Source organism: Falco peregrinus, chromosome 17 (genome assembly GCF_023634155.1).
Source record: "Falco peregrinus isolate bFalPer1 chromosome 17, bFalPer1.pri, whole genome shotgun sequence".
Classification (NCBI taxonomy): domain Eukaryota; kingdom Metazoa; phylum Chordata; class Aves; order Falconiformes; family Falconidae; genus Falco; species Falco peregrinus.
In genome coordinates this window covers 5,571,047-5,586,946 of record NC_073737.1, presented here as the reverse complement: position 1 = coordinate 5,586,946, position 15,900 = coordinate 5,571,047, and the positions used below count along the sequence as shown (strand labels likewise).

At 50.3% G+C, this 15,900-nt stretch overlaps 1 protein-coding gene and 1 long non-coding RNA gene across 5 annotated transcripts in view; both read left to right on the top strand.

Annotated features, from left to right (window-relative positions):
* The first annotated feature begins 41 nt into the window (after window positions 1-41).
* GFPT1 (glutamine--fructose-6-phosphate transaminase 1) overlaps window positions 42-15,900 on the top strand; it is a 42,047-nt gene continuing 26,188 nt past the window's right edge. The window contains exons 1-5 of one of the 4 annotated variants that reach the window (XM_055820251.1): window positions 42-171; window positions 1,022-1,150; window positions 1,285-1,372; window positions 15,184-15,291; window positions 15,707-15,814. Coding sequence is in view for 1 of the 4 variants with exons in the window: in XM_055820248.1 (XP_055676223.1) it covers window positions 4,663-4,669; window positions 15,184-15,291; window positions 15,707-15,814 (223 nt within the window). In the remaining 3 variants the exon portion in view is untranslated. Of the gene's footprint in view, window positions 172-207; window positions 225-1,021; window positions 1,162-1,284; window positions 1,373-4,573; window positions 4,670-15,183; window positions 15,292-15,706; window positions 15,815-15,900 lie in introns of those variants that run through there. The other 3 variants (XM_055820249.1, XM_055820250.1, XM_055820248.1) reach the window with 3 other exon arrangements.
* Window positions 9,958-11,489, top strand: LOC129785800 (uncharacterized). The gene is made up of 2 exons (XR_008750048.1): window positions 9,958-10,659; window positions 11,105-11,489. It is a non-coding gene; the product is annotated as an uncharacterized LOC129785800 (long non-coding RNA).

The following is a 15,900-nucleotide window of genomic DNA, read 5'->3' as shown; positions in this document are numbered from 1 at the left end:
AGCAGTCTTGTTTTTACTGGAGTTTTGATTTGTACAAATAGGACCAAATTAAGCCTGCCTGTACTGATGCTGAAGATTGAGCATCTTGTGATCTTGCGACTGAAGAGATTCCGTGTCCGGCATGTATCCTGTGTGTCCTCAAGCTCCTCGAGCTCTGTCATGGAGAGAGAAGTGCGTAGTGCTCGCATCCCGTCCTCTTTTTATCTGTTCTGTCCCGCTACAAAGTAAGCTCTTTAGGGCAGCGGCTGCATTTCTGCAGTGTAAAGCAGCAAAGTTGGGGTCTCCAACTCGGGATAAACAGAGGGAGGGGGTTAAGTGCCAGTTGTCACTTGGGGAACAAAACCAAACCCAGAAATGCTAACACTATGATAGCCCAATGTGGTAAAATCATCAGCCCAAATCATGAGGAGTTTCTGTGTGAACCTTCCAAGCTCTGTCTGAAACAGAATCCCCGTTAGCGAGAGGTGTCCCGTCTCCTCCGCTCACCCAAAAAAACCTTGCCCGTTCACGGACACGGAGGCAAAGGGGAGTACAGTAATGACTACTCAGTGTGTAGCTTAGGAGTGAATGAGGTGGCCGGCGGCCCCGGTGACAGTACGGTATGTCATGGGGTGGCCTTGCAGTTGGTTTTTTTGGAGGGCTTGTCAGTTAGGTGGCTGGGAAGCTGTGCTGTACTGTAATGCTCCGGTCAGCATGGTTTTTTGACTCTGAAGTTTTTCTTTGTAGAAATAATTTTTTAGAAAGAAAAAATTGCAGTTAGTCATTATGTTTATAGTAGTAATGACTACTTGAAATTATTCTGGCATTTTTTTAAAGAGAAAAAAGTACTTTGGTATTTTTGCTGTGCTGTGGATAACGGCAAAATTACAGTCTGCCATTCAGCTGTTTATGTTTTCACCCATGTCAGCTAGAGAAGACACACAAAATCCATTCATGTTTTCTGAGCGCTGTTCTAGAACTCTCTTTTACGGGGAGTTGATCACAGCTATCTAAACTCTTGTCATCTTGGAACTGTTCACAGGTGGACATGTGCTTTTTGGTGGGATGTGACTCATTCCACGTTTCTAGGAGAAATCCGCCTGTTTGTCATCTGATAATACTGTAATGTACACTGTGAGGCAGCTAACAGCTGACAGCATTTTTGGAGCAGGTACTTCCAAGGTAGTAGTAGGAGGAAATACCTCATGTCACCTGATGTTAGAATTCAAAGTGCATTATGTGTCAGGGATCACAAAACATACTCTTTTATTTTTTTTTTTTTTTTTCTTCTTTTTTTCCTGGGAGCTGGTAATCTTCACCAGTAAAATTCAGGACTTCAGCCAGGACTTCTATTTGAAGTGAAGTGTGTTGAGCTTGGAGAAGAAGAAAGCAGGTATTCTTTTTCCCAGCCATGAGCCCTTTAGTTACTTTTAAAAACGCTTGTATGTGTGAGAGAGAGTTTGGGAAACATTTTCACATTTCTCCGTTTGGTAGTGAGTTGCACGTGTATATTCGTGTGAACTATACATGGTAGTAAACCCACGTGCTGTATGTACAGCAAACCCCAACAGAGGAACATGGGGCATAAATACTGGCTTGGGGGAGGGGAATTAAATAGCCACTTCCAGACTGAACACATGGAATGTTCTGTATGTGTATGTGTAAAATTCTGTATGTGTAAAATTCTGAGGAATTTGCACCAGATTGTTACATATAGAAGGATGAGTTAGCCTCGGGTTGAGGGATTAATTTTTATAGCATCAAGTATGGTATAGATTTAAGTCATAAAGTTTGGTATTTGCTGTGCTGCTGACGTGAGCTATGTATTTTGGGAGTGTTCGTAAGGACTGTCCATGGTCCTTCAGGTCTGGGGCATCCTACGTTATAAGCAGGAGTTTGCCCTCTGATAATGCTGCAGGTGATTTTAGGTGTGTATTCTTAAATTCTGCTGGGGGTAAGAAGTCATGAACTGGGAGCTGCTGCAGGGCAGCAAAGAAACACCGTTAAGAGCAATAAAGCAGCGGGTGAATGGGGTGTGCCCGTCAGATCAGTAACGGAGAGTCTGAACAGTGGCCACAGCTGAGGAGAGCAGGATTGCTGTGCCAGGGCGCACCGCGTGTGGTCCTGGTGATCACCTTCGGGGCTGGTGGCTCCTTCCTCACCCGGAGATCGCCTGCCACCGCCACGCGGCATTTGGTAATTAAAGACGTGGAGGTGGAAAAAGAAATAGAATTGGAAGTGAGCCCCCCTCCACAGCTGACAAAGGGGTGGTAAAGCACTGGGCGAGCCGCTCGGTCGCAGCTCCGCACAAGGCAGTCCTGGGAACTGGGACTAACTGGGAGGTAAAGCACTGGGCGAGCCGCTCGGTCGCAGCTCCGCACAAGGCAGTCCTGGGAACTGGGACTAACTGGGAGGTAAAGCACTGGGCGAGCCGCTCGGTCGCAGCTCCGCACAAGCCAGTCCTGGGAACTGGGACTAACTGGGAGGTAAAGCACTGGGCGAGCCGCTCGGTCGCAGCTCCGCACAAGCCAGTCCTGGGAACTGGGACTAACTGGGAGGCAAAGCACGGGGTGAGCTGCTTGTCGCAGCTCCGCACAAGCCAGTCCTGGGAACTGGGACTAACTGGGAGGTAAAGCACTGGGCGAGCCGCTCGGTCGCAGCTCCGCACAAGGCAGTCCTGGGAACTGGGACTAACTGGGAGGTAAAGCACGGGGTGAGCTGCTTGTCGCAGCTCCGCACAAGCCAGTCCTGGGAACTGGGACTAACTGGGAGGTAAAGCACTGGGTGAGCCGCTTGGTCGCAGCTCCGCACAAGCCAGTTCTGGGAACTGGGACTAACTGGGAGGTAAAGCACTGGGCGAGCCGCTCGGTCGCAGCTCCGCACAAGCCAGTCCTGGGAACTGGGACTAACTGGGAGGTAAAGCACTGGGCGAGCCGCTCGGTCGCAGCTCCGCACAAGCCAGTCCTGGGAACTGGGACTAACTGGGAGGTAAAGCACGGGGTGAGCTGCTTGTCGCAGTTCCGCACAAGCCAGTTCTGGGAACTGGGACTAACTGGGAGGTAAAGCACTGGGCGAGCCGCTCGGTCGCAGCTCCGCACAAGCCAGTCCTGGGAACTGGGACTAACTGGGAGGTAAAGCACTGGGCGAGCCGCTCGGTCGCAGCTCCGCACAAGCCAGTCCTGGGAACTGGGACTAACTGGGAGGTAAAGCACGGGGTGAGCTGCTTGTCGCAGCTCCGCACAAGCCAGTTCTGGGAACTGGGACTAACTGGGAGGTAAAGCACTGGGTGAGCCGCTTGGTCGCAGCTCCGCACAAGCCAGTTCTGGGAACTGGGACTAACTGGGAGGTAAAGCACTGGGCGAGCCGCTCGGTCGCAGCTCCGCACAAGCCAGTCCTGGGAACTGGGACTAACTGGGAGGTAAAGCACTGGGCGAGCCGCTCGGTCGCAGCTCCGCACAAGCCAGTCCTGGGAACTGGGACTAACTGGGAGGTAAAGCACGGGGTGAGCTGCTTGTCGCAGCTCCGCACAAGCCAGTTCTGGGAACTGGGACTAACTGGGAGGTAAAGCACTGGGCGAGCCGCTCGGTCGCAGCTCCGCACAAGCCAGTCCTGGGAACTGGGACTAACTGGGAGGTAAAGCACTGGGCGAGCCGCTCGGTCGCAGCTCCGCACAAGCCAGTCCTGGGAACTGGGACTAACTGGGAGGTAAAGCACGGGGTGAGCTGCTTGTCGCAGCTCCGCACAAGCCAGTCCTGGGAACTGGGACTAACTGGGAGGTAAAGCACTGGGAACTGGGACTAACTGGGAGGTAAAGCACTGGGTGAGCCGCTTGTCGCAGCTCTGCACCTGGCTGGTCCCGCCAGGCCCTCGCAGCGGAGCGGGGGGCCGCGTGCTGGCTGCCGGCCGATGGTTCCCGGGCGGGCGACGTTCCCGCTCCGGCTTGTGCTCTGCCAGGCTCCAGCGAGCCCAGAATCGGCCCCTCCTGGTTTTTTACCGTCGGCATTTTCTGGGCTTCCTCGGGAGCCCTTTGGTGACTCCTCCGGGCCCGGGCCCAGCGGAGCGAGCAGCGGTTTTCCCGGGAAGGGACCGGCTCCCTCCCAGCCGTTGGTGTTTCCATATTTCCCAGCGCTGCGCGGCCGTTACCCGCAGGCCAGGCTTCGCGCCCGCCCCAGTTTGCGGGGCCATCTTACTGGTGTCGCTGCCCGGCTGCTGCGCCGGTGCGGAGCGGAGGGGAAGCCGCGCAGCCGGGCCACGTGTGCTGCGGGGCCAGGACCCCCGGCTCCTTCCCCGGCCGGGCGCGTGGGGGATCCCAGCGTTACCCCCCGCCGGTGCCGCCCGGTTGGTGCAGCTGCCGCCGGGGGGCGGGGGGAGGGGGGGCACCCCCCGCCTTTTGTCCGCCGCTGCCGCGGGGCGCTGGCGCCGCCCTCCCTCCTCCCGGCGGCGGCCGCGGGTCCGGCTGCCACGTCCCAGGCGGCCCGGGGGCGGGGCGGGGGCGGGGCGGGGGCGGGACGAGCGGAGGGGCCCAATGGCGGGCCGGGGGCGGGGCGGGTGGCGGGGGCGGGGCGGGCGGCGGGGCCCAATGGCGGGGCGGGCGGCGGGCCTGCGCCATGGGCCCGGGCCGCGGGGGGCGGGCGGCGCGGCCCCGGCGCGCAGAGCCAGCGCGGCCGCGGACGGGGGCGCACCATGTGCGGTAAGGGCAGGGCGGCGCGGCCCGCCGGGGGAACCGGGCGGCGCATGGCGGGGCCTGGGGGGGGGGGCGGTGGGTTGGGCTGCCCGGCCCTGCTCCCTCCGCCGTGCCGGGCGGCAGCGCTAGGCCGGCCCCTGGGGCACCCCCGGAACCGGGGTGGAAAAACGGGGCCGGCCGCTTCGGCCGCGCCGAGGAGGGGCCCCGGCGTCGTTATCTGGGGATGTCATCACCCGGCCGGCGGCCCGCGTACGGTTCCCCGGGGGAGGCATCTTGTAACGCGTTAATAACTTGCGAGGGCGAATTGGCCCGCAGTTAGCGCCGCTGTGGCCGGGCCGTGCAAAGGCCGGCACCCGGCGCTACCGGTGGGTCCGGGCAGAGCGGCGGCGGTGCGGAGTGTGGCGGCAGCCCAGACCCGTGCCGGGTGGGCTGTAGGTGCCTGTAGGTGCCTGTAGGCTGTGGCTTTCCAAAGCAGCCAAGTGACACGGGAGCCTCTGCCCAGGGAGCGTCAGGAACACGCACCTTCCAGGGAAGGATGCGGCTTCACCGCTGGGAACGCAGCTCCGGGCATGGCAGCGCAACCACTCCCACTTCTACAGGGAAACTCTTGTCTATTGTTATTATCTTTTTTTAGGCGTTAGAACTCCTGATGTGGATGCTCGTACATTGATGCAAGTTTATGCAGTGTAGGTCTTGAGGCAGGCGGGTAAATGGGTTTAAACCCAGCGTCGAAGTGTCGGTTGCGGGGTGGTGCAGCAGCTCATCTCCACCCGTTCGTGTCCCAGCGGAGCATCCCTGCCTTGAGCACATGCCTTGGGTGCGCTGGAGCACGAGCCAGCGAGGCTTGTTCCCCAGGGTCACTTTGGTACTTTGCACTCCCATTTGTCACGTTAGTACAATTACTTACCTCATCGTTTGGATGCAGCAGTAGAAATCATCCTTTCTCTTCCTCTTCCTTTCTGTCACGTTGGCTCCATGTCTTTCCATGGAAATTTACACAACAGTGGCTCTTCTTATTTGTCTTTCCATCTTTCCTCCTTTGTTTTTTTTCTGTATTTTTATGTGCGAAATTAAAAGGGCGCTGTAAGCAAGACTGGGTTTTGTATTTGCTATGCAAATTGCCCTATTCCATTGTTTTTGTGAGACTGAAGTGGCACCACCTTCAAATTGTCAAGTCTGTGGAGCGCTACAAAGAGGTGATCCGAAATTCATGCTTCAGCTTACGTTTAACACTATGTTAATTGGCGTTAAAAGTACAAAATGGAGCGAAGCTAAGAATAGAAGGGATAATTATGGTTATAAATAGCTTGCTGCAAGAATAGGGATGGTTTTGGTGCCTTGTGCTTGCCTTATGTGAGGTCCAGGGTGTGAACTGTGTGATATTAACATTCTGCTCTTTGTCTTTTTAATTGCAATAAGCCCTGAAAATGCTGTGGGAGTTACTTGGTTGCATTCAAGATTTAACGTGTTTCTCCCCTTTTTGATAGAAGCAAAGTTCTTCTCGGATGTTGAACCATTTGATGGAATGGTAAGAAAGGCATTAAGCATTACTGGCTCTGTTATTGTGTCCTGTTCTGGGAGCCAGAGGTAGATCCTACAGCGAGAGACGAGAAGAAGAGAGCGTTAACTGAGCACATTAATACAGCAAAATGAGCCTTGGAAGTTGAGGAGCTTCTGAGCGCAGGAAGTGTGTGGCCGAAGGCAGTTAAAGGTTTCTGTAGGGAACAGGAGGGGAACTGTTTGGAGTCTGAGGGTGCTACCACGTGAACTCTTGTGACTTGTGGTTAAGTGCCATTGGCAGAAACCAAGGAACACAACCTCCTGTGCTGCGGCCGTTCGCAGTCCGGCTGGCGAGCACAAGGCAAAAGGGGCGGTGGGCTCTGCTCACGGTGGGAAACATGAGTTGCAGTGGCAGGTTGGGCATTTTTCCATACAGCACCGGTAGACTCCAGCAAAGGAACAAGGTGAACAACCTGAGGTGGTGTTCTCTGAGATTGCCCTGCAAGTGTCATATGTAGGCAGAGCTGGCTTGTGATGCTCCGAGTACTTACGCTAACAAGGCTCCCCTAGCTGAGGTGGTGAGTATCTTGGAGCAGACGGCTCTGATTTCTCGTACCGTGCCCTGCAAAAGGTCTGAGTAGCCATGTTACACAGTGTTGTAGTGAGAGCTGTGTGGACCTGGTTGCTTGTACGAACCCTCAGACAACATTTCGTAATAGAATCGTAAGTCAGGATATAGATTGCTTCAACTTGCCACGCTGTCTGGTGGTTACCTGGTCTGCATTCAGATTTTTATCCAGTTCGGCTCACACAGAAAGGTACTTACTAAGATGAGCCTTTTTTAAAACAAGGTGACAGTGCTGCTGCTGTTACCTGAGTTCCTCCGTGACAGCTTCAGGGCTGGAATTACCAACACGGTGTTTTCAGCATACTGGTGATCTGATGTTCAGGTGTACGTGTATAGGATCTTGCAAGATCCCATGATCTGATGTACTCGTACCACTTGACAGGTTATGGAAAGCAACCTCGAAGTTCAGTTCCTTGATGCCTAGCATAAATAACGGGCCTGCTGTGTGTATGTGCTGGGGTTTTGGTTTTGATAGTGTTACGGGAAAAATAGGGTTTGTTCCTCGTGTGTGTTACAGACTTGCAGTTTGAAGACCTAGCCAGGTATAAATTGCATGTGGTTTGGTCTGAATGCACCAAACCAGTTCAATGGCATCTATGAAATAGTTTGGAAAACAGGTTTTTCAAGGTAGCTTGATAGACTGTTCTGTAAATAAGTAAACCTGTCGTATGCCGTGACCTTTTAAACCATGAAAAGGGACTGGAGAATTTAGTTCCTGTGTTACTAGCGATTGCTGAAGATAAAAACAGGTTTAAGAAAGACTCGGGTTTCCAGTGTTGGGGTTGCATGGACATCAGTGGGGTCTGCCAGACTCAGGTTTCCAGTGTTGGGGTTGCACGGACATCAGCGGGGCTGCCCTCCCGCCTGCTGAAACACCATGTGTATGCCTGGGTGCACCTTCTGTGAAGCACGGGGTGGTGGCTCTTGCCCAGAGTGAGTCCCTGTTTACTCCAGACAGGAGAAACCCGGCCCTCCTTAGCTGAAGAGAGGTGTGTGCCTGGGCAGTAAAAGCATCCAGTGGACAAATGTGGTTCTCCACCGAGTGGATGTTCCTCTGCAGTGCTTTTCTCCCAGCGCAATTCGATTGACGGATTGAATGCAAACTCCCATATGCAGCTTGCAGGCGTCGTACTGACAAGTCTGCTTGTTTCTGACCTTTTTCTGACCAAGACTCAGCCGCGTTTCGGTACGTCGGGGCTGGCACGGCGTTCTGCATCAGCCAGCCCCCTGGGCAGCGGGTCGCAGAGCCTGGCCAGTGGGTTTGATGCATCGGTTCTGCGACTTTGTTCTGCACGATGATTGCTGTCTGGGTTAGAACTTGCCTGGTGTCTCCCCTGCTGTAGTTGGAAGAAGAATATTTTTATTGCTTTTCCTAGACCGTAATGTAGATTATGTATGTGGTATTTAGGAGCCTGCATCTAATTTGTTGAAGACTTGAGGCCTAATAATCATCACGAGGATAAAGGGTTCTTTACAATTGCCAAGTGGATATGCTGATAACATCGTCTGTTGAAATGGTGTTAACAGTATACGGTATGGTATAAAGGAATTTGTAAATCCAACAGTAAACCTAGCCTGAAGGCTTTCCTGCTTGTGTGGAAGGATTAGCAGAAGCTGTTCCTGAGTAACTTCACGTATTCAGGATGCTGGAGAAGACCATTTATTCTTACCTGGAAGCAGTGATTCACTTCATCTGCCTGTGAACTTACCAGGGAACATGAGCACCGAAAAGGTCACAGGAGAATGAAGCTCTCAGAAAAAGTGTTTTGGTGACACTCAGCAACAGAAATACTGAGCGTCCATTTGGTGAAAATGCTCTTCTGGTAAAGTCTGTCAGCTGTCTGTCGTGAAGTCTTTAAGGCGGCCCAGTTTGTGCTTAATTATTTAAAATGTTTTCTAAAGAGCGCTGAGTTTCACAAGAGCTGAATACCTGTTCTGGTGGTTCACCAGGTAAGGATTTTAAGACAAACCTGCAAGAAAGGATACGTTTTGTGTTCTGCAGTATATTGTTCAAGTTATTTTGCTTAAAAGAAATACATACCAGACTGTCAGCGATGGCGAGTCTTAGTGCGATTCAAGAACCGTACGATAAGCTGACGTGCTTTGAACAACTTCTCACTCTGTTTGTACAAAGTCCTGCGTCAAGCTACTAGTTGAAACGTTTTATTATGTTGTAAAGCGTGACTGCTGTTCTAATCCTGAAGTATATTAGTGTATTCCAGACAGGGGTATTGTGTTTTCTGAGCCTGTCAGATATAAATTCCCGCAGTGTGCTTGCTGCTGTCTTATTTTAGCTGGGAATTCACAATTGCAGATGGTGCTGGACTAGAAGGAAGTTCACAGGGTGGTTTTTTTTTTTTTTTTTGTTGTTTCACATAGGATGTTTCACCTTGAACAATGCCAGCTCAAGGCTTGTCCAGGTGGTGTAATTAAACGTCGTTCATATATCCTGGTTTTCTGTAACACCACCTCTTTCTGGCTTGTTCTGGAGCGTGAGTTACAGAGGGCAGGTGCGGCGTTATTATTGAAGAACACTTGGAGTTGAATGGTGTGTAAATGTGTAAGTTGAGCTGAAACTGAAATTCCTCTTTTCAGGTCTGCTAGGGACCCGAAATTCGCGGGTTTCAGGGTCGGTTTCAGGGATGTTCTGTTTTGGACTTCAAGTTTTGCACACTTTCAGCACGTGGCTGGCAAGGGGGGATGAGCTGGTGGTGCACCAGATGGGACCCCGATGGAAATTCGCTAGATTTGCGTGGGAATTTCATCAAAACCAACATGTTTCCATTGACTGTTGTAATTTAAATGAATTGTCACTTTGAAGGAAAAATTGGCGCTTTTGTGACAGTGCTCCTCACGGAAGCCTTCAAGCAGCTGTAAAGATCTGTGCAGTTGATATCTTTTCATTTTCTAAATCGTGGAGATCGATTTGAATATAAGCACAGGGAGGGAGAGAGCAAGGCTTGAACAAGACATTGCGATTTGGAGAAAAACACGTCTCGGGGGTGGGGAAGAAAGGTCTTTTGTAGCCTAAACTGTGAGGTAGGGTTGTGTGCTGCGTTCCACCTTGGGGAAGGCTATGTTTTGTAGCTGAATGGAGTGACCCTTTGTTCAGCTTTTGAGTAAAAAAAGAGGTTATTTTCCTACAGGGCCTTGCGTCCTGCTGGGACGTATCACCTGAGCGCCCCTCGCCTCGGCACCGCCGCGTTCCTTGCCGTACATTTACACGGACGGGACCGAAGGCTTGAAGTCTAATTCTAGAACAGAATTAATCTGCGGAGCCCGTGTTGGTGGCTGCTGGGAGAAATAAACATTTTTTTCAGAAATAACGCTTAGATCAGTGAAGCATAACAAGTGTTTGGGTCTTTTTTTTCTCATCAGTGTTTCTGTCGAGGACAGTGGAGTTGTGCTTAAAAGATGGAAGTGATTAAGAGATGTGATTGCTCATATATTCCTGAATAATCCAATAGTTAGGGTAGAGCCAGTAAAAATGCTGTTTTCTAAACGTGGATTGAAATTTTCTCCAGCTATGACGAATCGTATCATTATGGGATGTTTGAAAAGAGAAAATGGAAATGCATTTGAAAATGTTTCCGGTAAATGAAACTGTTATTTATACATAATTCATTGTGATCAAGTGTCATAAATGGGTGAAAAGCCTTCAGATATTTGTTTTTAGCTTGTACATTTGTAAGTCATGTGTTTAGGAGGACTTGTGTTCATTTTCAGCCGCCTTATTGTCCCTTTTTTTACTTTAATTATGCATAATTTTTACATATTATTTTTCCTTCATTTTTTCCTGTTTTCTCGAAGGTTTTTCAAACCTGCTTGTCTTACTTGCCTGATCGTTCCTAAAATGTGTCGATCGCAGGTGAGTTCTCAGAATTTTATTTTCATAGTGGTGTCTCTATTATCACTCCAGGTATTTTCCTCTGGAGATCTAAAAGCTGAGCTGAATCAAACCTGAATCTCCCAGTGTTTACAGGGTTGAGTTTTTTTTTGGGAGCATGTCCACGTAGTTCACAGCGTTGATACTGTATTTGCATTTCTTTTACTTGGCTTGTTTTTCATAGTCTCTGTGTTTTCTGATGAGAAGCACTGAATTTTTTGGTTTTGTTTTGGTAGGTTTTTTTGTATTCTTAGATTCCTATTTTTTTCACAGTCCTTGTGAATGATCTTAATAAAATTGGGCTGTGATTAATAGATTATTTATTTTTTTTTCAACGCCTGAGACAAATGCCAAGTTGGCTCCTTTCTAGATAGATGTTTTCTGTTTGTTTACAGTATGTGTGGAAATAAACAGTGCCGGTTTTCAGTCTCATTCCAGATGAGCCGTCCCTTCCCGGAGGAAGCCACTGTCTGCCCTGTGCCCGTTCAGTACGTGGTGTTTTGTCGTACGCTGCTGGCAGCTGTGATCTGTTTCAAGGAGTCAAGTTTTGGGTTGTTGGGTGGGTTTGTTTTTTTTTTCAGTTCAGGTGTGACTGAGCTTGTTAAAATGTGCAGAGAAAACCAACTTTTCAAGCCACTGTCTGATCTGAATTCCGATTTAACAAGATGATGTCCGAAGTCAGCCCTGCCTTGAGGGACATAGTTCGGGTTTTAAGCCTTTTGTTTTGTTTTGTTTGTTGTTGGGTTTTTTTGTTCAAAATAAGTTGCAATCCTTGCGCCAGAAGCAGGATGGAGGCTAAAGTGCTCAACTCACATTTGCAAAACTATTTTAGGTAAAGAAACCGACTTTCTGCTTAATAATTGTGCCCATCTATGGAGTTAAGACTTCTTTTTCACATGGAAGACTTGGATTTTCGTGGCCTTGCTGGGGCTCCAGGCGTGTGGTTTCCCGGTGTCCCCCTGCCCCTCTGGGCTGCGCCCGTGTCACCAGTTACAGATGTGCTGGGGGGACGGGGCTCTGTGCTCTCTGCGTTGGGCTCCCCAGTCCACCTCGATGGAAAATACCCTCATTTAAAATGCAGTGTCGCAGCCTGGAAAGCAGCTGGGTGTTTGTAGCGGTGTGCCCGGTGGCGTTACAGGGGCGATGCCCGATGTCCCCGGGGCGCAGGGGAGGGCCACCTCCACGTCCCCGTGGCAGCTGCTCTTTAAACCTGCTTCTCTTAACTTGCCTGATCGTTCCTAAAACGCGTCGATCGCAGGTGAGTTCTTAGAATTTTATTTTCGTAGCGGTGTCTCCATTATCGCTCCAGGTGTTTTCCTCTGGAGATCTAGAAGCGGAGCTGAATCAACCCCGAATCCCCCAGTGTTTACAGGGGAGGCCTGGAGATGCTGGTGGGCGGCCAAGGGGGGCTGTGAGGTGGGGGGCAGGCTGCTTACAATAAGCCTGCTGTCCTGTTTGCGCTGCTTCCCCCCACCTTTCCTACAGCCCTCCTTTCTTCTCCCTTCTTGGTGCGTCCCCATCGCTCCTGCGCGGGTCCCCAGTTCCTTCCCCAAGCTTTGCAGTGGCTTTCACCCGTTTTTGCCCCCCGTTTGCTCAGCACGATGCCCTGCTGGAGAAGGGCTCCCCGGTGCTCCCGTCAGCGCGGCTCTTGTGCCTCTCACGCTGCTGCCGTTTGCTGCCAAGAACTTCAGGGACCCTCTCGCCGCGGCCAGCCTGATGTGCGAACTCCAGAGCACCTTAACGCTCGTCCTCGGTCCCTGTTTGCTCAAAAGAGCATATCCCGCTTTTGGGTGGCCTTTGGTGGTGTGCCGTGGTGGTGGAACAACTTACCGGGTGGCTGTATACTGGGTGGGACTGGTTATGCCAGAGCGAGGTGGCCAGTGCCGCCGAGGGGGCTGTGGGGATGGGGGAGGTGGTTCGGCAGGGTGAGGGGCTGCCCGTGCTGCCGGAGAGCTTTGGGTGGGAAGGGGAGCCTCAGCGTCTGCTTCCGAGGTACGGAGAGAGGTTTCAGCTCCGAAATTATTTGGCTAATTCGGGAAAACGTACGCGGCGTTCACGTTCCCGTCATTACTCGTGGTGGTTATAATTAGGCCTTCTGGAGCAGCTGTACCTTGGGTGCCGTGGTGGGTGGCTTTGGGGAAAAGGGAGGTGGCAGGAGCCGCTGGAACCTTTCCAAAGACATCTCGTGTGCTTGTTTTCTCTGCTTTGTGGTAGAACACTTGTTATTTTTTTGTGTGACGCTGTCGCTCCGTTGAGCACCTGTTTGGGAAGTTTCTGGTAAATACGGAGAGAGGGGCTCTTCCAGCTGCCTGCTAGTAAAGCAGCCTGCTTTGTGCTCCCCTTGCGAGACCTGGAAGTCATTTAAAGGACTTTAGGCATCCAGGATCTAGCCGAAATGTGCCGTCCTTCAGCCGGGATGACATCTACTTGGAGTCGGTTCACTTGTAAACAGGGAGGCTGCTGTTTGCCTGAAGAATGTGGTTTTTAGAAACAGAGCGAACTAAGTATCTCAAATTGGAAAACTTTTTTTTTTTTTTTTTTTTTTTTTTCTCCCAGAAGGGTTGGGAGGAGGGTTTGGAGATTGACAGCGTGGGGGAAGTATCCTTCAGAGGAGGCTTTGGAGATAGAGCAGAGGTTGTTAACTGCTGCCAGTGTTTATCTGTTGAACTGTTGAGCTGTGAGTTGCCAGGTTTGCGGAGCAGGACCTCGCTGTCTCGGTGTCATTACTGGAGCAAATGCCATCAGGAGATGGCAGCAGCAGCCCTGGCTGCAGGCTTGGTGTGGGATGTTAGGAGCAACAGAAGTGAAACTGCACATTTTTGTAAACTTGGTCCTGATAGTCTTGCAGGTGGTTATCAGAAAAGGCTTTGGGTTTTGCGGAAATGAAGGCAGAAGCTAAAGAAACCAATGGAAAAGCTCCTTTTTCCCCCTTTTTTTTCTGTTTTTTTTTTTTTCCCCTTTTTTCTTTTTTTTTTTTTTTCTTCATCTACCTGGGTGGTTTCAGAGGGAGGAACAACAGAACGTGCACCTAATTCTTTCTAGCAACACAGAAGAAAATAAGTGAGATGTGGTGTGCTCTTTTTGCAGCAGAGCTGCAGGGAGGTGTAACTTCTGGTGCTTTGGGAATGGGAGGGTGAAGCTGGTGAACAAACTTGTCCCGAGACCCGTAGCCAAAGTCCATGGGAAAGGGAGAAGAGTGGGAAAATGTCAGAATGGTACATGGCTGCACACGACCTCGTTGTCCCCGCTCAGGCTAAAAAGTCACTTGTGAATGTTTCAGCACTTTGCTGTGTGGTATTCGGTGCATCCATCAAGTCTGAGTAGCCCATGTTTCTACTTTACAAAATAAATGAAGACATCAAAAGGCTTTGAATAATTGAGTTTAATTCCAACACGCGAGCAGCTGAAGAATGCAGTTTTTCAAATGTTCGTTAAAATAAAGTGTGGAGAAGCAAAGATGGAGCAAAGACAGAGGTTCCAAAAATCATCTCGGGAGTAAAACTGTTCGCAGGAATAGAAGCTGGGAGCTGTGAGGCCGGCTGTGTGGCAGTGCTATCAGGAAGGAGTTAAAGATTCGGGATGCCTTTAAAAGGACTTTGTTTTTCTGTGCGTGCAACAGAACGCCATTCTCCTCCAGAGGTTTTGGTGAAGGTTCTCAAATGACAAACCTTGAATTACCAGTCACCTATATGGATCTCTGCGTGAAACCCGTCTTCCTTTTATTCCATGCAGACATTTTTCTCCTTGGAAATGTTAGACAGGGCGAAACGGTAGATTTCAAGTACAGATATTTCTAGCATGCAGTGAATGTCTTCTCACGCTGCTGCTTCCTGACGGCACCAAAGGAAATCTTTCTGAAATAGAGCCATAGTTGGTATTAGAAATCTAGGAATTTGTGTGTCCCCATCACTGCTTAAAAATTGAAGCAATAATTTATCTTCCTTTGCAACCTACAGGAAAAATAGCTCTCATTAGTTTGAGGGTGTTTGCATGAGTTAAATGACTTTTTTTTTTTTTTTCTTAGTGAGTCTGTGGGAGGAACTTAGAGAAAGCTGTTCAAGGAAGAATTCCTTTTGAAGATGGTTCTTCAGCATGCAAAGCTCAGTGTTACTGCACCTTGAATTTTTCATCTGCAGTGATTAGTTTCCCGTCCCCTGCATTGTCTCCTGACAGCTCCTTCTGTCGTGCAGGTCCAGCTCCCGCGGAAATTCTTTCTCCCATCGCGCCCAGGCTTATTATTTTCCTGTTTAGTTGCTTTCAGTGTCACCAGAAAGATGCTGGCGTTTTGTCGTTAGTTTTGATCTCTTCAGTGTTGGTGGCATCTTCTCCATTGGACCTCAGGCGGGATCAGGAATTGCTGTGGACGCGGTGGTACCTTCCTGCAGGGTGGTCTCAGTACGAAGGGCAGTCTGAGGATTCGTTACGTGCGCGTACCGTGTAGATGGCACGTACGGAGTTTCCTCAGCTGTGATTGTGTTTAAAGCTCTGCTCTTTTCCCCCGTACAGGCATCTTTGCTTACCTGAACTACCATGTTCCCCGGACAAGAAGGGAGATCCTGGAGACCCTCATCAAAGGGCTCCAGCGGCTGGAGTACAGAGGCTATGATTCTGCAGGTAGCTCGCTCTGAGCAAGTGATTATTTTTTTTGAATTTTGGCTTGTAAATGATGATTTTTGTGGTGCGTTTGTGAATGGTGTTTCCGCTGTCTTTTACTTTTGAAGGCTGAAACACAAATTGGATGTGCCTGTGGTCATGTGGTCAGAGGTTTGGATTAACTTTCAGGATCCAGATTTCTATGAACGTTCTTGATGCCCGTTACCTAAGGCTTTAAAATACCTACAAGATGACGAATGGAAAACTCGCCTCTGATCTAAGGGGTTTCTTGCCTTTATTTGGAGGGTCGGCTGTTGGGAGAAAGGGCACTGTGGGGAAAAAAAGATAATAATTCGGCAGTATTTGTTTATGTAAGATACTGTAATACCCCTTCTGCACTTCACACTCTTTCTTCGTGTTCTGTGGTGGTGCTTAGGTGTGGGAATCGATGGTGGAAATGACAAGGACTGGGAAGCTAACGCTTGCAAAATCCAGCTTATCAAACAGAAGGGGAAAGTGAAGGCTCTGGATGAAGAGGTTCACAGTACGTATTTTATTTCCCTTTTGTTCTTGGCCTCCTCTCTTTCCTTGAAATGTCCTCTGACCTCATTTGTGTTTTGAATATCAGCT